Source organism: Aquarana catesbeiana, linkage group LG01 (assembly GCF_042186555.1).
Source record: "Aquarana catesbeiana isolate 2022-GZ linkage group LG01, ASM4218655v1, whole genome shotgun sequence".
In the NCBI taxonomy this organism is placed as follows: Eukaryota; Metazoa; Chordata; class Amphibia; order Anura; family Ranidae; genus Aquarana; species Aquarana catesbeiana.
This window is the reverse complement of record NC_133324.1, coordinates 262,263,328-262,288,357: the sequence shown is the minus strand read 5'-3', so window position 1 is coordinate 262,288,357 and position 25,030 is coordinate 262,263,328. Positions and strand designations below refer to the sequence as shown.

Here is a 25,030-nt window from a genome sequence, read left to right as displayed (position 1 = left end):
TTGGGTACAACATTGCATGACCGCACAATTACCAGTTAAAAAAGCACAGTGCCAAATTGTAAAAAGTGCTCTGGTTATTGAGCAGCCAGATCTTCAGGGCCTGAAGTGGTTAAAAAACCTGGTCTGTAATTATATCATTTAGAGGCTGATTTAGTAATGGGGTAGGTATTCACTTCCAACATACAGCCAAGTATAGGATGAATATTTGAAATTAACATATTATGCTGCATTTCAAATTACTCCATTAGTAATTTAGACTCTTAATGTGGAACTAAATAAATAAAAACTTGTGAAAGGCCTTTTATGGCAGAAGAGACATGCAATAAAGTACACTTACCTGTCTATTCCTAATCCTCCACTGAATGTACACTGAGCTGCACATGCACAGCTCGGTTTACATTCCAACACACTCCCTGTGTGCCAGGGTGACTGCACTGCTGTGCATGCAGAGGAGTGACTATCCCATGCTGGCCAATTAAAATGATCAAAGACCAGCACCCAGAAGAACCCAGAGAAAAGATGTCAATGCCGGCAAGGGAACTCGCAGGCGTCAGACTGTTGGCACTAAGGTATGTGTGCCTTTAATTCCACTTTAATGTCTACTGGTTTGATTTACTAAAGGCAGATAAGCTGTTCACTTTGCAAGGAAACCTTCTAAACATCTTAGTGAATGTGGCGCAATTTCACTTTGTGAGAATATCCAATTAAGTGCAACCCCCCATAAAAAAAAAAAAAACAGCATTTTAGTTTGTACACGATTGGATGATGGAAGTCCGCAGATCTTTACCTCATTCACTAAGCTCTGGGGAGCTTGCAAAGTGAACAGTCTATTTGTCTTTAGTAAATCAAACCCTACAGGCCCAATCTCTGATGTACTTATTAGGCTGCTGAGTCTAGTTATCAATATTTGTGTACTGTACATCATTTATGCAAACTTAATTGATGCTTGATAAATGTTAAACTGTATTTGAAAGTTTTGTTTATCTGCTTTACATTTCTTTTATAATGAATTCAATATTTAGATGGTGAAGAGTGAATGAAAATATAATTGGCTTTCCTGCAAAGCATAGGGATTATATTAACAGTGATCGTAAATCATAGGAAGTTTCTCAAACAAAGAAATCTGGTATTTCTATAACCAGTGTAGAAGTGTACATATTGGACTGTATAAAACTTCAATACTGAACGACTCCCAAACTAAACAAAATGTCCTTTCACAGCCCTTCCCTAAAATCTTGCTGAATTGTTAATGAGGAATTCCACCGTGTTAACCCCTTCTGCGAAAAGTAACTGACACCTACATCAGCAGTCATGTCACAACATGTCAAGTAATGATGTCAACTTTCTTAAAAGACTGTACCATATATAGGTGAATGCAATATTCATAACAGTAAAAAATGCATAAGCCCATACAGATAGACCATGTACATTACAGGATTAGGAATGTTGACTATATCTGGCATACATGTGACAAAATAAGGTGCTGTCTAATTATAATGATAACTGATTGTATAAAATAGACCGAGTAGAATAATGGGTGCTGCATAATTAGATGAAAATTGTTGATATATAGCAATCAGTACCTCAAAGCTACTAATCAAATGAATAATGAGCCATGAATCCATCAATTATTTTCCTCTATGTAACAAATCTCTGTGAACATGCATGTCATCATAAATGGTGAACTTTTATCTCAAGGAAACACAAGACTTTCTGGGAACTATGGTATTTCTACAGTTATACCCATTCTGTGGAATTCTGTGGAATTCAGCTGGATTGAGAATAATTATCTAATGTCTGTATTTCTTACTCTTTATAGGCTTCCATATTGACCTATTTCCTTACTGCTCATGCTCCAGCTCTCTGAAGTATATATCTGTACAGTATCCATCTATCTATAAGGTTATATCAAAATTCAGCACTTTGATATGTATTATTATTATCAAGTAGACAATGCATTAGGTTATATAATTGTTATTTACTTACCAAGATATGTGTCAGTTGAATAGTTATGAGAGGAGATCCAGAAAGGTTTGGACACAGGTATGGAGGTGGTTCTACCTTCAAAGAAATTATATAACTGGCTGCTGAAATCATGTAATCATTGTACTGGTTTGCCTCTGAGATTCTAAAAAAAGAAGAAAAGAATCATTTTTTATCCTTGACAGGTATCATTTTGTCAGTCAAAGTTTTACATCTATTCATCAGGTTCAATAGAACTGCAAACGTGTTTTTAAACAGTCAGCTGTCAAAGAACACTAACTAAATTATTGACCTCTTTGGACTCCTTTGGTCTCTGTTGAAAAGATTTTTCTTATGTTGTGGGGCTAGCAATAGGAATAGTAAATACATCATTTTACAGCAGAAAGAAAAATCTAATGGAGAAATAGTGTACTATAGCGCTGTCAGTGACCTATAGGTATGAGGGGTGTGGGAAGAGCCTATAAAAGGCTAGAAAGGGCAATTGCCAAATGGGTAGAATATAGCGCAACTCTCCAAAATAGGTCCTGAGTTACCTATAATGTGTAAGTGTGGAGAAATCCCAGAGTCCTAGCTCCTCTGTGCAGAGTTCAGCAGGCAGTAGCTGGTCTGTGTTCAGAGATTGGCAGGAAAGCAGCTGGTGTTTTTGCAGGTAAGCAGCTGGTGGGAAGCTGGAGTGCTGGGCGGGAAGACTGTCAGGCTATAGCGTGGAACACAAGCCGCCTTCCGCAGCTGAGCAGCTTCCTGAGCAGATTGTGCTTTTCACAATCTTTGGGAGTACTTCACAAGGACATCAAGACATTGGGGGAATGGTTACGTGTTTCGGAACAACAAGATCTACCTCTTTTTTAAACCGAGGGAATAACCACACCCCCAATGTCCTGACATCATCGTCGAGTACTTCTGAAGATTGCCAAGATTGCCAAAAACTCCAGGAAACCACTCAACCATGGTAGACAGCTTGCATTCCATGCTATAGCCTGACAGTCTTCCCACCAAACACTCTGCAGAAACACCAGCTGCTTACCAGCTGATCTCTGCACACAGGGTAGCCATTGCCTGCTGAACTCAAAAGAGGAGCTAGGGCACTGTGATTTCTCAACACACAGTTATGCCAACTTTTCTGCTGATGCAGTTTGTGTATTTGATTATTTTAATTGATTCATTTTAATAAACATTTAGATGGGTGACCCCCTCCCTTTTGTCTTTCTTGTAAAGAAAAGTTTAATACATATTAAAATCATGATAGATACCATAGATGTACCCACGGGGTGTGCCAGGTGTGCCCAGCTCTGTCGGTGTTTCACACCTTTTGTTAGTGCTGACTGCCTGCAAAATGTCTGTCCTGTCCCTGTGTAACTCAGTCACCACCACTGGGGTCAGGTCCGGCCGGCAAAAAGAGCTGTGCTGCGAGTGGGAGGTGATTGAGCAGGGAACTAGGTCCACAGCCGTGGAGTAACCCAGCTGCAATTGCCAATGCAGCTTCTATAGTTCCGGCTGCAGGTCCCGCATTCGCCAGCGGAGTGATCTACATCTGCACTCTGCCCCCCCCCGGCCTCTCTCTCCCTTAGAAGCAGCGGACTAGCAGAGAAAAATCAGGGGAAAATCGTGGGTGCGTGTTATACTCCGATACCCAACGATCTCTGCTGACTGTGAGCAGAGCGGAGCGATCGCCACAGAGATACACATAGCCGAGTGTATTCAGCTCTTCTCGGCTCAGCTCACAGTCACGCCCAGTCCCACCATTGGACCTGTGTTATCTCCATCATAGGGCGGGACTGGGCATGACTACGAGCGGAGCCAAGAAGAGCCGAGTACATTCGGCTATGTTTATCTTGGCTCCGCCCAGTCCCTGCGATCTCGGCGGCACTCGCTCTGCTCCGCCGAGTCCCTGCGATCTCGGCAGCGCCATATTTAAATCTGTCCAAGGCTGCAATGGACACTGGGGGCAAGGCTGCACTGGGGCAAAGCTGTAATGACAAGGCTGCAATGGACATTGGGGGCAAGGCTGCACTGGGGCAAGGCTGCAATGACAAGGCTGCAATGACAAGGCTGCAATGACAAGGCTGCAATGGACACTAGAGCAAGGCTGCACTGACAAGCTTGCAATGACACTGACAAGACTGCAGATAGACACTGATAAGGCTGCATTGAAGGGCATTTAAATGTAAGTTTTTTTCCTTAAAATTCCCTCCTAAACGTGTGTTATACGCCGATAAATACGGTATATTACATATACAATTAAAACTATATGAACCCTGGCTTGGCAGCAAAAAAGTGTGTGTGTGTGTATATATATATATATATATATATATATATATATATATATTTTTTTTTTTTTTTTTTTTTTTTTACATACTTTTTTGCTGACAAGCCAGGGTTCATATAGTTTTGCATTGTATTATATGTAATACAATAATACATATAATACAATGCAAAACTATATGACCCCTGGCTTGTCAGCAGAAAAGTGTGTGTTTATTTTTATATATATATATATATATATATATATATATATATATATATATATATATATATATATATATATATATATATACACACATTACATACAGGTTAACATACCTGTACGTCAGCCCACATTGGAGCAGTAGCGGCCGGTGCTCAAATTTTTTTTTTTTTTTGGGGGGGGGGGCGCAAACAAACTGAAAAAACAAAACAAAACATTAATTGCAGCCACTGTGCCATCAATTTCCGCCACTGTGCCATCAAATGCAGCCACTGTGCCATCAATTGCCGCCACTGTGCCATCAAATGCAGCCACTGTGCCATCAATTGCAGCCACTGTGCCCATCAAACGCAGCCACTGTACCCATAAATTGCCACCACTGTGCCATCAAACGCAGCTACTGAACCCATCAATTGCTGCCAGTGTGCCCATCACTTGCTGCCACTGTGCCCAACAATTCCCGCCACTGTGCCCATCAATTGCTGCCAGTGTGCCCATCAATTGCCGCTACTGTGACCATCAATTGCTGCCAGTGTGCCCATCGATTGCCGCTACTGTGCCCATCAATTGCTGCCAGTGTGCTCATCAATTGCTGCTACTGTGCCCATCAATTGCTGCCAGTGTGCTCATCAATTGCTGACACTGTGCCCATCAATTGCTGACAGTGTTCCCATCAATAAAAGAAAATGTGCATTTATTATTTTTTGTTGCAGAAGCCTAGAAAGCATTGCACCAGCAATCAGCAGATCACTGATACCATGCAGGTCTCATGTACACTGTCAGTGTATTGGCTGACAGCCTACCATTAAAGTTCATGTGCGTGTAAAGGCAGGCGTCCCAATACTTTTAGTAATATAGTGTAAATATATATATACACGCATGTGTGTTTGAGCTTTGGGGTGCACACCCTAATGCATTTAAACTATCAACATCTACCAACAAACTAAATCATCAGTTATAGTAAAATGACCATTTAAGAAAATATACAGTAAATATATACAAAAAAAATACATTCAAGGCCACTTTGATCTGAAATAAGGCTTACTGGCAAATCCTAATGTAAAACCTGACCAGTTTAAAGTTGCAAAATTAATAGCACAGATGTTTAGCAGGCACCTGAAGATACTTGCCTCTATTTTCACATACTCTGATTCTGTAGAACCCTGAGAGCCCAACTCCCAGGGTGCTCTAATAAACAACAGTTTTGGGAAGTCACTTGGGCTTGCCATCTCTGCCTTCACACCTCACTACTAGTCAAAGAGTCTGTCTATCATTTTTAAAGTCTAATAGTAAAGCCCAGTAGCAGAAAGGAAGTGAAGCAAAGCACAGCGTTAGTTCCTGTAGTAGTTCCTGTAGCAGTTTGCATAGCTGTCCAGGATCCAAAGCGTTTGTTACCTCTACAAGCTATGTGGGCATAGGCGTGCGCAGCCTATTGCATTAGGGTATGCACCCCAAGGCTCAAACACACATGCGTGCGTGCGTATATATATATATATATATATATATATATATATATATATATATATATATATACGTACGCACGCACGCATGTGTGTTTGAGTCTTGGGGTGCATACCCTAATGCAATAGGCTGCGCACGCATAGGAGTTAAATGTCGTACACCAAGTTATTGTCTATAGGGCATTAAGCAAAGGGTTAATATAATCCGTAAACAAATATAAAGGATGGAATTTTTTACTTTCCTGAAGCTGGGATGTATTATGGAATTCCATATATTGATGTAAATGCTCAGATTTTTCGCTAGGATGAGAATTACTGAGACTTCTGAGGTGCTACATAGATGTATTTACCATACACATTATATCTTATTAAAAAAGAATGCATTTAATAAAATATACTGCGTATGTTGAATACATCTATGTAGAAGTCTCAGCAATTCCTAACATGTTCAAGAATGTCACTTTTCTTTCAGTAAACCTTCCCTGCAAGGTGCAGGACAGGTTTACAGCACAGCTCAGTATCAGTGTAAAAGGCAGAGAGGGTCGGGACTCACATGTGGAGAAGATTCAGGCTTCCATCATTCCTCTCAGATCTTCAGTCTGCCCCAGGGAGAGCTGTGCTGTGTGCTGGGCAGGAAGCAGTGCTCCGGAGAGAGCTGTGCTGTGTGCTGGGCAGGAAGCAGTGCTCCGGGGAGAGCTGTGCTGTGTGCTGGGCAGGAAGCAGTGCTCTGGGGAGAGCTGTGCTGTGTGCTGGGCAGGAAGAAGTGCTCTGGGGAGAGCTGTGCTGTGTGCTGGGCAGGAAGCAGTGCTCCAGGGAGAGCTGTGCTGTGTGCTGGGCAGGAAGCAGTGCTCCGGGGAGAGCTGTGCTGTGTGCTGGGCAGGAAGCAGTGCTCCGGGGTGCACTGTGCTGTGTGCTGGGCAGGAAGCAGTGCTCCGGGGAGAGCTGTGCTGTGTGCTGGGCAGGAAGCAGTGCTCCGGGGAGAGCTGTGCTGTGTGCTGGGCAGGAAGCAGTGCTCCAGGGAGAGCTGTGCTGTGTGCTGGGCAGGAAGCAGTGCTCCAGGGAGAGCTGTGCTGTGTGCTGGGCAGGAAGCAGTGCTCCGCGGTGCACTGTGCTCTGCGCTGGGCAGGAAGCAGTGCTCCAGGGAGAGCTGTGCTGGGCAGGAAGCAGTGCTCCAGGGAGAGCTGTGCTGTGTGCTGGGCAGGAAGCAGTGCTCCGGGGTGCACTGTGCTGTGTGCTGGGCAGGAAGCAGTGCTCCGGGGAGAGCTGTGCTGTGTGCTGGGCAGGAAGCAGTGCTCCGGGGAGAGCTGTGCTGTGTGCTGGGCAGGAAGCAGTGCTCCGCGGTGCACTGTACTGTGTGCTGGGCAGGAAGCAGTGCTCCACGGTGCACTGTGCTGTGTGCTGGGCAGGAAGCAGTGCTCCACGGTGCACTGTGCTGTGTGCTGGGCAGGAAGCAGTGCTCCAGGGAGAGCTGTGCTGTGTGCTGGGCAGGAAGCAGTGCTCCGCGGTGCACTGTACTGTGTGCTGGGCAGGAAGCAGTGCTCCATAGTGCACTGTGCTGTGTGCTGGGCAGGAAGCAGTGCTCCGGGGAGAGCTGTGCTGTGTGCTGGGCAGGAAGCAGTTCTCCGGGGGTGCACTGTGCTGTGTGCTGGGCAGGAAGCAGTGCTCCGGGGAGAGCTGTGCTGTGTGCTGGGCAGGAAGCAGTGCTCTGGGGTGCACTGTACTGTGTGCTGGGCAGGAAGCAGTGCTCCGGGATGCACTGTGATGATCTCTTCCTGCTCTGCCCACCTGTACTGAGCTGTGAAAGCCCCGACTCAGCCAGTAAAACGAGTACCGAGGAGAGAGACAGTTTTCCAGTTGTAAGCTGTTTTTGTGGCAACAGGAGACATAGGATTGTGGACTCTACTAACTCCTGTGAGGACTGCAGCCACTAGCTGTGGAGTAAACAGGCATGAATTATCAGATCCTGCTGCCTCTGTAGTCCAGAGCATCCCAGATACAGCATCCCTTATAGCAGGTGGCGGAGTGATATTCAGCTGTCAGGGATTCTGTAGCTGGAACTACAGAGACAGTATCGGAAAATGCGGCTGCCTGCTTGCTCTATTCGCAGCCAGTGGCTGCAGTTCTGACAGGAATTTTACATTCAACTAATAAATAGTCACAATGGCAGCGCTATTAGTTAGCAGGGGTGCCAAACTGGAGTTGTCACACATTGTGACAGTGAACAAAAAAAATGGGGTGTGCCTGGGCATTAGGGTGTGCCCAGTCACACCCCCTGCGCACGCCTATGTATGTGAGCACATAAGCAGGCATCTTATTTACATCTCTACTATAAATTGAGAAACTTTAAAGTGAATATAGAATCCCATTAATAAATTCAATGGCTTGTGTTAAGCAACAACTGTTTTGTCTAAGTCAATAACACCTTCATAGTAAAGTAATGAGCTTGTTTGCACAAAAACATTATCACTGTAGCGCAATTCATCTTCACACTTGCAAACTTTGTGACTTTGATAGCCATTTTCAGTGACAGCTTTCTCTTTTTCCCTGCCTATCTGCAGGCCATAACATAGTTAATGCAGACCTTTACCCTCCACTATTATTTACTTTTATTTTTCACATCTTGAGGGGTTAAATGCCTTTTCTGTGCGTCTCAGTCCACTTCTTACTTCTTACTTTCTTGTCTTATGAAGAATGACGTTCCCCCCCCCCCCCCCCCCACTGCCTGAAGCCTAACAGGATACTGTCACACTTCTCAGGAGGCTTCTGGGAACTCACCGCCACACTATGCATGCACCGCCATGCCTCATCAGGGGGCCGGTTCAAAGAACCAGGGAGAGACAGCTGGTCTCCTGGTAACATCACATGAGAAAATGGTGGCACAGGACCCAGAGTGTTGAGATGGAGCAGCAGCTTAAACCAGACAACGCTAGATTTAATGGGTGGGTGAGTATGTTTTTTTGTGGACAAGACCAGCATTCAAGGCAAGAGGGTAAACAAATTGCAAAAGGGAGAGAGTGCAGTTCCTCTATAACCCTTTAATTAATTTTAACCTATTTTAGCAGAGACCTTGGGCTCAATTAACAATACTTAATTCCTCTTGTTTAGATATAATTTTCTTAATACCACATTTAACCTACCTCATATCTCCTAATTCTCAATTCACAAAGCTACACAACACGCTTTATTAAGTAAGCTCTGTATGCAGTAGGATTTTATTACTACTAGTGCTATTATAACACTACTCAGTATTATGTTAATGACCCTTATGATGAAATATAAATGTCAATTTACAAAGATTACCAAACTAGTTACCACCCCTTAAAATAACACCAGCTTCAGGGAGGTGATAACTGTTAAAATCAATATATGTCTATGAAGGAGAACAGAAAAAAGAGCCATTTGAGGGGCAGATAATTTTTCACTGATAAACTAAGATTTCACAACATAAAATATAATTTTAGAATAGAACTTTCAACAGATTAATGTTCACTTCATGTGAAAAATAAAAATGACACATCTTGCTGATATTCATGTTTGTGAATTAAAGCTGAACTCTGGGCAGTTATAAAGTATTTAAATTATTTGCAGCTCTTTAATCATTAATACAGCCATTTTATTAAATGTAAGCAGTGTACGTACTGGAGTTTGGCTTGGTATCAGCCTTTTGCAGACCCTGTTCAGCAGAGCTCAGACTGGGGGGGTGGAGTACAATGAGCCAATCAGTTATGCTGCAGTGTAATAAGCATGTTATAAGAGAGCTGAGCTTTCTCCTTTCACTGCCTGTGAAATTCAGCCCAATGTCAGGAGCTATTGCAGGCAAGTGCTTCTTTAGCCCTTAGCAGCCCCTGCTCATTTGGGGCATACAGGCCTACAGGTACTTGGTGGATCCAAGGTCATAGTACGCATTGCTATAATTCCTGTCCAGACAGCATTGGGACTGAGCGAAGATAACAGGAAAGGGTACCTGTAGTCTAAGCTTGTCAGGTGAGGTTTGTGGTTGCTCTGAAGTGCATCTGTGCCAGAGTCCAGAGGTTGGTAGTGGTCTTATGCTACCAGCTACTGTCCTGTAGCAGGTATCATAACCCAGAAAACAGTTACAGGACAGGTAGCAGGCAAATGTAATCCAATTAAGAGTCTGAGGTCAATGCAGGTAGCTGGCAAGCGTAATCAATTTAGGGTCAAGACTGGAAGCAACCAAAAAGAAAAGTTCAAGGCAGAGGTCGGCAACAAGGGCATCCCAGACAATTTGCCAGGAAGGGACAAATAAGGCGTGACTGGTAGGGAGCCAGGGAGCAAACACTAGCACAAGCCCAGATCTCTGGGCTTATGGCATTCAAATAGAATGCAACAGTGAAGTAACCAATGAGGGATAGAGGAGGCAGTGCAGCTTGAAGTGACCATTACCTAGCAACTCAAATAAGCACTGCCACGGCCAATCAGAGCAGGAGGTACATCAGGACAGGAGAGGAGAGGGGGCTATGGCTCTTATAACACTGTCATGTAACAGGGAAAGGATGGAAACAAGACCTGTAAACTGCAATAGAGTAAGATTAGGTCTGCTCTCCTACCAGACCTGTGTTGTGGCGCAGAGCTGTGTAAAACTCAGGACTGATACTTTGGCTGTATATTAGTTTCAACACTTTTTAGGGACTGTACCGAACAACATTGCCTCTCTATACCTCTCTCCACTTTTAAAATAATTATGTCGGGATGCAACTCCCACACCTCATCTAGTATCCCTTGCCTATAAGAGCATTATCATACCGCCAGAGGGATATATACCACCTTACATACATACAAATGGGAATATGAACTTCAAGTTTCCCTCACACCAGTGAAAACCAATAGTGCACAGGTTCTCTATTGCTAATGGATTTCTGGAACAAGGCTCAACATTTCTGACATTCAACGCTTCTTAATTAAATGTCCCCACAGTCCCAAATATACTTTGGAGATGTCAGTCAGAACCAGGGACTTCAATTCAGTTTACATTCATAGATCTAGTGACAAAACTTGATAACTACCTACATCACTTTGGGCACATTTTCTGCCAGTACTAAAAGAGGAGTAATGGTGGAATCCCATTGTTGAATTTTTTCCTTCCATTTATGCCACAGGGTTTGGACTACTGGTGGATACATACCAGTTGCTTGGTTTTATATAGTTGAAATCCTGTTGAAAATTGAGCCAGGAGACATAGCTTAATCTACCATATAGGGTCTGTATATTTCTGCCATTAAAAAAGAGGGTGACACCATTTTGTCTCTGATGCTAGAATCGCCTTTCTTTAGATCCATCATACATTTTGGGGTCATTGTTGGAGGTTATTTCTTTGTAGAACATTCTCTCGGTAGAACATTTTGGATAAAGCAGCTTGTATGTTGTGCCATCACCCTCCCTTTGCCTGCCTTGTTTATGTCTTGGTGGCAACCCAGGGAGCTCCCCCATTATCAGACAGCTGTAAATTGTTACCACTGCAATCTTCCTCTATGAGTCCTGAAGAAGCAAAATGTAAAGTGCTTTGACCGATGAGGACTTATCTCCGCAGGCTATCATTTTTATGGAATATGAATGCGAATCATATTAAAAGATTCATTAAGAATAAACAAGTTACTATAAGAGATAAGTTGCAGTTGGTACCCATTCATCATTGTATATAGGCTATGTTTTTATGACCTATTGGTCGTTATGCAACTTTACTGTGTTCATTTGTGCCAGTAGAGTTCGACTGTTTTCTTTTTGCTATATATCTACACCATGTTAAAGGTCCTATTGAAGTGCTATAAATCCTCCCTGACTACTCATCTGCTTAATGAGGCCGTCTCTGCATTCCAGCCTTGTGGAAACAAACTACACCCCTTATCATTCATTTGTGGTTTAACAATAATAACAAAGCTAAAACAATGAAAATGATAACCATGAAGAGCAGTTCCATGGCGCATGGTTCCCATTGATAGGCTTCACCTGCTCCTCATTGCACAAAACTATGCTGACTTCTGACTGGACATATATTTGCTGGTGGCCTATGATTTCAGGGCAATGTACTGTGACCCAAAGGCCTGGTCCATGCACTGGCCTGGGGTTGGCAGTTCCTCTAATGCTTTTCCACTTTGCACCACCCCCTCTGTTTTAAGAAGGTTTTTTTTTCCTCTTACCCATTTGTCTTCATACTCCCTATTTACAATGTATTCCTGGTCAACCTTCGGCCTGTGTGTATGGATAGTGGTCTGACAGAAAGGGTCATTACCGAAAACGGTCTGCCGAACGGCTCCTACTCAGCGGTCTCAGCCAATGGAGTGTTCTGGTGGGGGGATGGCCCCTGTCAGAACACAATAGCACATCAGTGGATATTGCTGTACTAACATCAGATTACAGCAGCTCTGACCTAAGCTGTGAGTTTTTTTTTTTTGAATATGTGTATTCTCTCTTCACCCCTAGTTGTTTTCTAGAGTTTAATTCTGAAGATGATGGACACTTCATTAGCATAGCTTTTGGCCTGTGTTCTTTAACAGCAGGTAAGCATGACCCGTGAACTGACATTATGTGACAAATGTGAATAACACCCAGGTGTGGGTAAAGGGTTTGTACTTGATGTTATACTTCCAGTTCAATATGATGTGCATCAAAGCTAAACTGTCTGTGTTCCTGATGTGCCCAAAATTAAGAATTAAAAAAAAAAACCTCAGGACTGGGTTGGCAAAAGTATAAATGTATAAATCTTTTGGCAGCTCTTGTTTTCTATTTTATCTGTGTATTTAGTGGTTTGCCAAAAGCTCAGCTTAAAACATTTTTAGGAGAAAGTTATCACAAGATAAAATAAGTAGCAATGTAATCATAACTCATCAATCTTAATTAAACCCATTGCATTTTCTGTCAATATAAAATGTTATTTAGCTTCCAGTACAGCTAAAAAATAATGTACTAATCATCTCATAAGTAGGAAACAGTGTCTCACGTGTCATACAAGTGCATTTTTCTGGCACACAGAGGGTTATTTATGTAATTTGTTTGATAAAACGGGTGATGAATGACTTCATGTAGCTCAGAGTCGGATCACACGACCATTCCATTTTTGGACTAGGGATCTGTGATATGCCCACTAAAGGCAGCAGCATACGTTCCTTCAGATCTGCAATCTCATCAGCGGGGAAAAAAAATGCAAACAAGCAAAAGTGGCTGCACCAGTGTAATCTATATTTGTCATGGAGCAAGCATACAAGCATATATACACACCGGGGAACATGGATAGGAAGGTTGTACAGCCCTCAGAAAATGAAATAATGATAAGCAGGTAATTGAAGTGTCGGAAAAACGAATTACGGATTCCCCATGCTGTAAAGTTAGCCTTCCTGAGCTGAAGAATAATAGGCGTGGGGTAGATCACCAGTCTGGAAGAGTTTTACTTTGTGTGCAAAGCTGAATTACACATCAAGCAGAGATTTTCAGGAAATGTTTGGTTTTGCAAGAGTATAAAAAACGAACTAAATAAAAAACAGTAAACGGGTTTGCGCTTAACCACTTCACCCTGTTACACTAAGAAGACACATTTATAAATATAGACTGGACAACAGCCTGCCCTGTCAAGCCATGACAGCTTGCAGAAATCCGAAACACTGGAGTACACAGAAACCATTGCCAATCATATATTCCAGAAAAGAGAAAAATATAATGTTTAACAACGCTGTTACTACAAAATGTCATGTTCTATTTTTTACAACCAATTCTTTCTCTTCAAACGAAAAATAATCTGAAAGCCCACAAACAATAGTTGCTTGTGGGTTTTTCCTTCTACAGTAGCTGAAATTTGTTTTATTTGACCTTAATCAGTGTCTGTAGTATATACTGTATAATCCATTTTTTTTTTCCAAACGATAAAATGACAATTAACCATTAAATCAAATAATTTAAATGAAAATGTGCAGTGTGGATCACTGTTCTCGGTAGTGGATGTGCATATATTCCACGATTATTCAGCTTCTCATTTACTGAACAAGCAATAAAAAAAATCCATAAAGGAATGATAACATAATCGCACGGGGTACTGGGTAACCGTTAATAATTCAGCTATGCATACTATTACAATCCCGGCATAATTAACATGTTTGGATCACAACCCAGAATATGTCGTGGAAGTTAGACCTGGAATTTAATTTTAAGTTTGTTCTTTCTAAAGGAAAATTACAGTTTTGCTTAAAAAAATAAACAAACTCTGGTCTGAAGTCGCATGTTAAGAATTTCAGCGATGAAAGGTCATTTTCTCTACTTACTATATTAAAGCCCAACTCCAGACAAAACACAGTTGGTAATATCTTTGTAGAAAATAAAAAAATGGACTCTCCTGCAGGTTTAAGTCATAATGTACTAGTATTCACTGCATACTAGTATACCTTATATTACCAAAAGTATTGGGATGCCTGCCTTTACACACACATGAACTTTAATGACATCCCAGTCTTAGTCCGTAGGGTTCGATATTGAGTTGTCCCACCCTTTGCAGTTATAACAGCTTCAACTCTTCTGGGAAGGCTGTCCAAAAGTTTTAGGAGTGTGTGTATGGGAATGTTTGACCATTCTTCCAGAAGCGATTGATCAGGCACTGATGTTGGATGAGAAGGCCTGGCTCACAGTCTCCCAAAGGTGTTCTATCTGGTTGAGGCCAGGACTCAAGTTCGTCCACCCCAAACTCACTCATCCATGTCTTTATGGACCTTGCTTTGTGCACTGGTGCGCAGTCACATTGGAACAGGAAGCGGCCCCCAAACTGTTCCCACAAAGTTGGGAGCATGAAATTGTCCAAAATGTCTTGGTATGCTGACGCCTTAAGAGTTCCCTTCACTGGAACTAAGGGGCCAAGCCCAACCCCTGAAAAACAACCCCACATCATAATCCCCCTCCGCCAAATGATTTGGACTAGTGCACAAAACAAGGTTCAAAAAGACATGGATGTGTGAGTTTGGGGTGGAGGAACTTGACTAGCCTGCACAGAGTGGAGATTGAGAGCCAGGACTTCTTGTCCACATCAGTGCCTGACCTCACAAATGGGCTTCTGGAAGAATGGTCAAACATTTCCATAGACACACTCCGAAACCTTGTGGACAGCCTTCCCAGAAGAGTTGAAACTGTTATAGCTGCAAAGGGTGGGCCAACTCAATATGGGAAAAATGATCCGCACTCTGGTTGTTGCTCTTAAAATGTCTACATTTTATTCTTCACAGTGGAGAAACGCAGATAAAGTCAGTTGATGCGTTTCAGCTTATAAGGCCTTAGTCATAACCACATTACAGACATAAAACTTTGAAATAAATAGTAGCTCTAAAGATAACAGGCTCCACCCATTAATTGTCTTGATTGACCGCAAGCAATTATCGAAAAAAGAGAATCAGCTGCAATACATATAGGGTGATCCATGTGTATGCCACTAATTTTCACACACCTGATAATATGCCCATGTATGTACACACACGCATGTACACACACACGTGCATATATTACTTGTCAAAAGATTTTATTAAGTGTACAGCAATTAACAGGTATGTCAATTACACTTATAGAAATAGAGAAAATAAAGCTCTTTGCTATACAACGTAAGAATGCATCTCCCCAGAGCCTCCTCTCTTTTTTCTTCCCTCTTTTCTTTTCTCTTTTCTGGGGTCTTTTTCACATACCTGGATTATTATTTTCATCTTTTTTATGTAATGTTTTTGGAATTTTATGGTGTTTTTTCTTATGCATATGTGTATACGTGTATGTATATATAAGTGAAAAAGTGGGGAGAGGGGCGCTACCCTATTAGGTAAGAGAATGATAGGTGTATGCCCTCCTCCAGAATGGGGGGGATACCTATCCTAATGGGGCTAAGTGTGTATGTATGTGCCCATCAATAGTGAATATACAAAAACGTGCTTATACACAATAAAACTAAGTGAAAACGAATAAATATTGTAAGTAGTCAAACAGAACTAATCATAAACCTAGCTAGGCACATAATGTAAAATATACACATATGTCTACCAGGCCAATATTGTGAACTAAAAAGCCATAAGTATAATAGCAGTGTTGCATAAATAAAGTTTCCAGGAATGGCCAAACACATAAAAATGTGAAATAGGAGAATCCATTGCTTGGTTATAAAGTCCCACACAAATATATAATAAAAGTGTGAAAAAAGAAAATATATCAGTATAGTCCCACGCAAAGCATGTATAAAAAATCAGCATATAAGTCCCAGAGGATGGTATATATAAAGCATGAATATAATTCCAGAGTAGCCAGTTCTAACTCATTCAGGTGACTCCAGTGCTCAACAGGTCAGGTGACTAGTAGTGCTCCCCCCGTTGGGTCCCCACTCACCAAAAGTTGTTACCCCTGCAGGGGTATTAGGCATATGTGGGTAAACGTGGATGAATTTAGTCCTCAGCTCTCCCAATGTTCCATCTGTTGGTTCAACGGGCTCCTGCAGCTGCTTCCCACACAGTCAGGGGTGGTATACACCAACCAGCACCTCCCAGGGCTCATCCACAGTTTCTCAGGTCTAGATCCTCAGAGGGAGGAAGAAAAGGGCTCCCATAGTATAGTAATTAAAATAAGTTTTATTTAAAATAAATTAAAATCAAAATCGAAAAATCAAAAGCTTCCCACCCACAGTGTGGGAGAGATCAAAAAACTACAAAGCTGGTGTGTAGGAGAAGCCGGTCCACAGCGTGATTTCCACCTGTGTTCCAGGCTCCCTACTTCCGTACCGGAACTGATGTAAAAGCGTAGCCCGACTTACGCGTTTCGTCATTGGACATTCTCAAAGGCGGCGCCATCTTACATCACTTAGCATTTAATATAGGTGGACGGACATGCAAGTTACTCCCCCTCCCGGGATACAGCAAATAGACACTCAAGGTGTCAATAGTGAGCTAAGGGGGAGGAGTGGCCCTATTCAGCACGCATCAGGCGGCAATTTCCCATTGGTTAGTTGAACTTGTGTAAGTCAGTTCGTCCTTAGTAATCATATACCAAACAGGAATACATATTACAGACAAGAGTGTATAAAAGGCATGTACAATAAAATTAATAAAACAAGTTTGTTAAAATACCATCGGTAATGCACATATATGGTAACTAGTGTTGTATGGTAAGTTTCTCCATGAGACAAAATTAAGTGGCCGCCCCTATGCAGCTCAGACCACCGGACATCTGGGAATTCTAACAAATTCAAACAAAAAAAAATATATTTTTTTTTTAATTAGAACAAACAAATATATATATAAGTGAAGCACTGTGAAAAAAATTGTTTTATGTGTACATATGGGTCCTCCTGTGTCATAAACCAATTGATGTGTCCTTAATTCATAGTCAGATAATCATAAGAGTATGTCTAGGTTGTACCATATATTACCGATGGTATTTTCACAAACTCGTTTTATTAATTATATTGTACATGACTTTTATACACTCTTGTCTGTAATATGGTATTCCTGCTTGGTATATGATTACTAAGGACGAACGGACTTACACAAGTTCAACTAACCAATGGGAAACTGCCGCCTGATGCGTGCTGAATAGGGCCACTCTTCCCCCTTAGCTCACTATTGACACCTTGAGTGTCTATTTGCTTTATCCCGGGAGAGGGAGTAACTTGCATGTCCGTCCGCCTATATTAGATGCTAAGTGATGTAAGATGGTGCCGCCTTTGAGAACGTCCAATGACGAAACGCGTAAGTCAGGGCTACAATTTCACGTCAGTTCCGGTACAAAAGTAGGGAGCCTGGAATGCAGGTGGAACACACGCTGTGGACCAGCTTTTCCTACACACCAGCTTTGAAGTTTTTTTAGCTCTCCCACACTGTGGGTGGGAAGCTTTCGATTTTTTTTATTTTGATTTTAATTTATTTTAAATAAAATTTATTTTAATTACTATACTATGGGAGCCCTTTTATTCCTCCCTCTGAGGATCTAGACCTGAGAAACTGTGGATGAGCCCTGGGAGGTGCTAGTTGGTGTATACCACCCCTGACTGTGTGGAAAGCAGCTGTAGGAGCCCATTGGACCAACAGATAGAACATTGGGATAGCTGAGGACTAAATCCATCCACGCTTACCCACATATGCCTAATACCCCTGCAGGTATATATATACCATCCTCTGGGACTTATATGCTGATTTTTTATACATGCTTTGTGTGGGACTATACTGATATATTTTCTTTTTTCACACTTTTATTATATATTCGTGTGGGACTTTATAACCAAGTAACAGATTCTCCTATTTCACTTTTTTATGTGTTTGGCCATTCCTGGAAACTTTATTTATGCAACACTGCTATTATACTTATGGCTTTTTAGTTCACAATATTGGCCTGGTAGACATATGTGTATATTTTACATTATGTGCCTAGCTAGGTTTATGATTAGTTCTGTTTGACTACTTAATATATTTATTTGTTTTCACTTAGTTTTATTGTGTATAAGCACGTTTTTGTATATTCACTATTGATGGGCACATACATACACACTTAGCCCCATTAGGATAGGTATCCCCCCCATTCTGGAGGAGGGCATACACCTATCATTCTCTTACCTAATAGGGTAGCGCCACTCACCCCACTTTTTTACTTGTATTCTTTGTAAGTTCCCTTGTGAACCCAACAGGGGGGGCTGCAACCCGCTATTATCCTGAGAGCGAAGTATACCACATATGTGTATATATATGCACGTGTTGATGGCTATCGAACGAGACCAAATCCCAAAATTTGAAAAGATATGGCACCCATGGTTAAAATATTACCTACTGCCAACCTTTGATGAATCGGTCCTCCCACCATGGTAGCTGTTTCATCCATTCATTCATTTAATCAACCAAACCATTTCTTGCACTGGCGCTTGGATCGACCTTGTGGACTTCTCCAACTTTCTACCGTCCTCCTCTTCTTCTTTTTCTCCCCTCTTATTCTCACTTTACAGCTCACTTTTTAAATGCATACTACCTGTACCCTCAAAATTCATTAGTGTATAATTACCGTTGATACTGTTAATATTATAGAAGTGATTATATTGTCACATGACTTCTCACCACTTGAAAGATACTTTTATTTAATTGTTAATGTTTGTTTAAAGTAAGTGCAAGTCCAGATCCCACCTCAGGTTTCACCCCTGAGGCAATCTAGTTTTTAATCTAAAAATCCACCATGCTTCTCTCCCCAGTAGCCTACTCTCCCTGTCACCTCCTCTGGGCGAGTGAGACAACTGTTCTATTCCTCTGAAGTGAAATGAGGAAAGATTGCCCTGATTATATTCTCTAAAGTAACGGGTTGCATTAGAAATATTTCTAGCATTTGGATTATTTGTGTCACAATAATGTTCCCCTATACAGGCTCTCAAAGGATGTTTGGTACAACCTACATATTGGAGGCTGCATGAAATATAGGTGATCAGGTAAATTGCATAGATTGTGCCACAGTTACAATATTGCTGTACAGTTACAATATTGCTGTATAATAAACTCTTCATCTGTAGCTGTGGCAACATTTTTTTTTCCCCAATACACACAAGTTACAGTATCTACAGGTTTTTATATTACAATGATAACTTCCAGGATAGGAGAACCAGGTGGATTGGCATTGTTTAGATGAGAAAAGACTAGTTGATAGTGCAGTCCCTAATGTGGGCACACGTCGGCTAGAAAAATGGCAACCTGCTTGCAATATCCCATTTAAATCTTTATCTGTGTATAGAATTGGCAGATTCGTTTTTATTTTTCTAACTATTTGATGATATTTTTGGGAAAATTAAGTTACAAACGTAATAGGTTTGCTAGTTCCTCTTTTTCTAGAGTTGTAAATTATTTTTATGCTCTCTCTTGGTTTTAGGCTTATCTGACAGTAATTCCTCTCTGTCCATTATCAAAAATCTTTCCAGTCATTGGTATATAACAGATTCGTTATAACCTTGGATCAATAAACGCTGATAAATGACCTTGCATTCCAGTTCAAAGGTTGAGTTTGTTGAACAGTTACGTTTAGCTCGAATAAACTCCCCATGAGGGATGGCATTAATGGTGTGGGATGGATGACAACTGGCTGCAAAAAGTGTAGTGTTACCAGAGCAGGATTTCCTATAGGTGCATGTTAAAACATCACCTGTAGTTGGGTCGCCCTTTATGGTGATGTCTAAAAAATTAATACTGAAAGCATCATGCTCAATTGAAAAATGCAAATTTAACTGATTGTCATTAAGGCATTTCCAAAATTCATGCAATCCTATAGTGTCACCATCCCACACCATCAGATGGTCATCGACATAACAACCATACCATACAATCTGCCCAGCAAAGAGGTTGCTGGAAGAGAAAAAAAAAATTGTTCCTCCCACCAACACATGTAACGATTTGCCATGGACGGTGAGAATCTAGCACCCATCAACGCTCCACACGCTAGACATTATACACACCATTGAATAAAAGATAATTGTGCTTTAATAAGAGCTCAACACTTAACAGAATGAACTCCTGTAGCTCCTGAGAATAGGAGCTATAGCGTTGAAGATGATATTGGATGGCATGCAATCCAGTGCTGTGGGGGATCGACAAATAAAGTGCCCTCACATCCAGTGTAGCCCACACATAGGTAGATGTCCATTTAACAGATGTAATATGGGATAGGACTGTGCTCATATCTCTAATATAGCCAGGCAATCTGTAAACCAAAGGCTGTAGGTGCTTGTCTAACTATTCTTCCAAACACTCCAACAGGGAACCAATTCCGGTCACGATTGGTTGTCCCTGTAAAGGACAATCAGTTTTGTAAATTTTGGGGAGATAATGGAAGACTTGCACCACAGGTTTATCCACATAGAGATACTCAGCAGTTTCGGATGACAATATTCTCACGCTAATGCCCAGCTGTAAATGTTTTAAAAGTTGATTGAAAAGGCATAGTGGGATTGTTGGACAGGGGACGATATTTATCACTGGGCCAACTCAATATTCAACCCTACGGACTCAGACTGGGATGTCATTAAAGTTGTGTCTGCAAAGGCAGGTGTCCCAATACTTTTGGTAATAAAGTATATTATGACAGACTTACCTACAAACAGAGCCCCCCAGCGCTGCGCTGTTAGGGCTCTCCCCAGTGCCCAGGCAGCTTACATCTTCATCTGGACCAAAATGCATGCGTATGGAAGTCACATTGTCGCGGCACACGGTTCGAGCCGTAAATGTGATCTAAGCTGTGCATGTGCAGCTCAGATCACTTTACCTACTGACAGGCAAGGGGAACGTTTATGACCTCTAGGGTCTATTCTGTTATAAATACCCTGCCTGTCAGCGGATTATCTAATTCTTCAGTTTACTACCACTTTAATGGTTTTGGTTAGAGTGGGGAAGGCCTATAATCTTAGACTTTTATTGCCATTTCTGTTAGAGCTCTGAGCGGCAGTTTTACTCTCCTCTAGCCCATCAAAATTCTAACATTACAGCTTGACAGGGCTGTATGTACACAGGCTGTGGTCACGATGCTTTGCTTCACGGCCGTGGCATTTTAACTCAGGCTGTAGAGCTTGACAGGAGGCACCGCCTGTCAAACTCGCCTGTTGAGATCAGTGGGGCAGTACTGCAACCGTGAGCTAAACGCTTGGTTTGCAGTTTTGGTACAGTCCTGCAATGTAAAATTGCCAATCAACATTTCAAAATAAAAAAAAAAAAACAGGCAGCAGGAAGAGGCAATAGTTCTGCTATACTGCCTTCTGAAAAGTTATCCACCATGGATCACTTACCACCTGTCTGAAAGAGCCCTATGGGAGAATTAACCTCACTTTTTTTTTCCTAGTGACCACAGAGGAAGGAAGGTAATTTCACCAGTGGGGGCGTAGACTTAAAAAAATATATGTTGTTCTACCACCCCTACACCCCCTTGGAAACCATACAGGAAGTGAGAAGAAAAATCTTCCCAATGGCTACAGAAACATTAATAAAAACTCAACATATGTTCTTACTCTTCCATATTCAGTCCAAAACTTCAAAAACTATTTTGTCTGGAGTTATACCTTAAAAGTGTATGTAAAGCCAAAAGGATTACAACTTTGGTCAGATTTTTACTGCTACCCAAGGTTCCATTCATATTAACCCCTCAGCATTTTTTAGCTTATCACATTGAGCAAAAAAAAAAAAAAAAACATCTCTCTATAAACTATTTGTCAAATGTCTTACCCCAATATTTGCAGTTTAAGAGTAGGCTCACACTGCATGCCGATGCGGCTCACAGCAGGGGTTCGGTGTGTCCTGGTTCACCATTTCAGGTCCGATTTCAGCCCGAATTTCGGAGCTGAAACGGACCAAAAGAAGCACAGGGCTCCTGTGAGCCACATCAGATATATGTGAACCAGCTCCATAGGGAGCTGGTCACAATCTCCTGCTATTGAAAATTGGATGCGCGGTTCCCGTATCCAATTTGCAATAGTGTGAACCCAGCCTAAAGCTTTCAATACTGCTGTCTCTTGCTCTTGCTGTCTCTTGCTCTCTCAGTGTTACTTCTCCGAACATCCAGACTTCACAGGAAATAGGTAAAAGTGGACAGTGCACTCTTGAGTAAGTCTGTTAGCTTGGAGAAAGGGGGGAGGAGCAGGGAGTGCCTTGCTATCCTAGGCAATGTGGCTGTGTTTCTATTGAACTAGACAGTGTAGGAAGGCACAACTCTAGTCCCTGCATGGTTGACTCCATAAGAGAAACAGTCTGAAACAGGAAATCTGGGATGGCAACAGCTTAAACTGGGATACAGATGAGGAGTAAAAGATAAAGAATGCATACTCAGTAAATTAAATCAGCTGCCAAAGGTGCTTAAAACTAGGGTTTAACCCTTACTTCCTGTTCTACTGACACTGCTTTCAACAGACAGAAAGTGAAGGAAAATCTGCAACAAGGACACAGATATTAAAAAAAAAAATCTGTCAGGGATTTTCAACTTCCCCTATTCTGCAAAAGAAAATAATTTCTATTCCTGTCTTGTAAAACCATTGTTAGTAGGACAGGAAGTAAAGTAAATATCTGTAACCCTGCTTCAGATAGCAGAGAAAACCTGACAGGAGTTCTGATTTTTCCTTTAAATTCTACTTTAAAAGATTCAAGCACATAAACATAATTTTCATCATCACATCATGAACAACGTCAATGAATGTTGTTAAAAAGTCTAGCGAGCCAAAACAAAAGTCTTGAAAACACTTTGCCTATCTGCCTGAATTCACATTCTTTCTGAACAATTCCAACAGTTTTCCACAATGGTAAGTGTACAAATTCTAGAGCATGTTTTGTCACTTGGACTCCTCCTAGGGGTAAATTAGGGTTGACATCTGTCTGTTTTGAGGCATCTGTCAACCCCACTTTGGCCAAGAGCGGGATAACTTAACAATCAAGGCTGGGCCCAAATTTATTAGAGACAAAGAGCACAGGCAGGGGTTTTACTGCAAGAATTAAAATACTGCAAAGTATACAGCAGTATAAAATTGGCCAGTAGCAGGACAGTTTTAAGTAGTGATAATAGGCAGAAATGTGCTAGAGACAGTGTACAGGAAAGTGTTTTTCTACAAGAATTAAGAGACCACAGATGTTATAGTCTTGTAAAATTGGTCAGTAGCAGGACAGGTTTAATATGGGATAATAGACCTAACCTGTGTATGTCTAACATTTATTTTTACAGGGGATAGCAGTGCCATGAACGTGACTCAGATAATTTAATGTGGCTTAGGTGCACACTCTTCTTACACTTATTTCTTTTCTTTCAGCTGTATACTGCAAACATTGGACAGTACCAAGAGCATTTGGCCAGTCACAAGTCAAAAAAAATACTTCCCCTCTGAAAAAAAGGCAATTTTTTAAAGGAAGCCTTGCAGCAAACAAAAAAATTGCTATAGACATGACAGCAGCTAAATGTGTCCTCAAAGTAACCACAAAATGAAAATATGGACAAAAAAGCCCCAATAATAAAAACACAAAAAAAGGAGCAGGGGGTTGGTTGCCCAAATGACTAGTAATCAGAATTAAAGTACAGTTACCTAACTGGCCCTAATCTCTCCATATGTAGTTTGCCAGCTTTCCCTATCCTTTTGCAACAGCAACTTACAGAACACTGACACCTTGGCTGCTCTGTGCCTCTATTTTATAATGAGGGGTGGTTTATTTAAAAGCCCTCTTATTGATTCTTTTAGGCCTGCTGTCCATAGTTCAAAGGCCATACAGTGCATTATGGTGTGAAAAAAATTCTTCCGGGTGATTCTGCACATAAATTTGCTGAGAGAGCAAATCCTGAACCCACAAGATTTGCCTCAAACCCATGGCAGTGAGGAAACTGAGCTTAATCACTAATCTTGGAGGGTTCCTATGTCTCAGAATTTAAGCATTCAATCATTTTTTACTGAATTTCTGGGGAAAAAGTTGGCTGTAGTTCACCTAAACTGGGGCAGCTGGGTCTAGTATAAATTGTATGTCTGCAGGACGTCAACAGAGACACAAGGAGCCACTAAAGATTCAATAACCTCAACTGGGCTGAGACAGTAGGGTGAATAGATAAGGATTCAGAGTCTGGCACTGTGGGTGTACCCATGGGTTTTGGTTGACTCCATGCAGAAATGCTACTGAGCTGTGGTAGCGATGGCTCCGGCTCCACCCCCACCTCTACTCTACTCTACTCTTGGCCATTGGTTTCTAGAGCTGCCTAGCATCTAGCAACCAGTAACTTTAAGTCCCCAACTCCCTCCCTGCCCAGCATTCAAAGCGGAGGAGGATTCCACTTCCTCCTGCTCTGCTCTAGTGTTAGTGGGGCCTACAGAGTTGAGCCCAGCCCCCTTGTCATGCTCCTGGACTGGAGCATCCCGCCGCTGGTCTGGTGGTGGTGGGGTGCAGGGCAGCAGCATCAAACAGGGAGGGGGAGGCCTGGGCATCCCCAGCGCCTCCCAGAGCCTTCTCCAAGCTCCTCTCCTAGCTCGCTGTGACTGTCATGGAATGGAAGAAAACAGGCTGACCGAGGAGGGGCGGGAGGTAGGTGGATCACACACGCCTACCCACACAGACAGGGGCTGGGACAGTAGGGACTGCAGGCAGGGCTAGGGGGTCTCTCTTTCCCACCCCCTCTCTCTCTTTCACCCCCTCTC

At 42.0% G+C, this 25,030-nt stretch overlaps 1 protein-coding gene across 1 annotated transcript in view; it reads right to left on the bottom strand.

Moving 5' to 3' along the window:
• Positions 1 to 25,030, bottom strand: part of ADGRD1 (adhesion G protein-coupled receptor D1) — a 921,219-nt gene that overhangs the window by 718,034 nt on the left and 178,155 nt on the right. Inside the window, exon 13 of the mRNA XM_073628314.1 lies at positions 1,987 to 2,128. Within this exon, the coding sequence (XP_073484415.1) occupies positions 1,987 to 2,128 (142 nt within the window). The remainder of the gene's footprint in view (positions 1 to 1,986; positions 2,129 to 25,030) is intronic.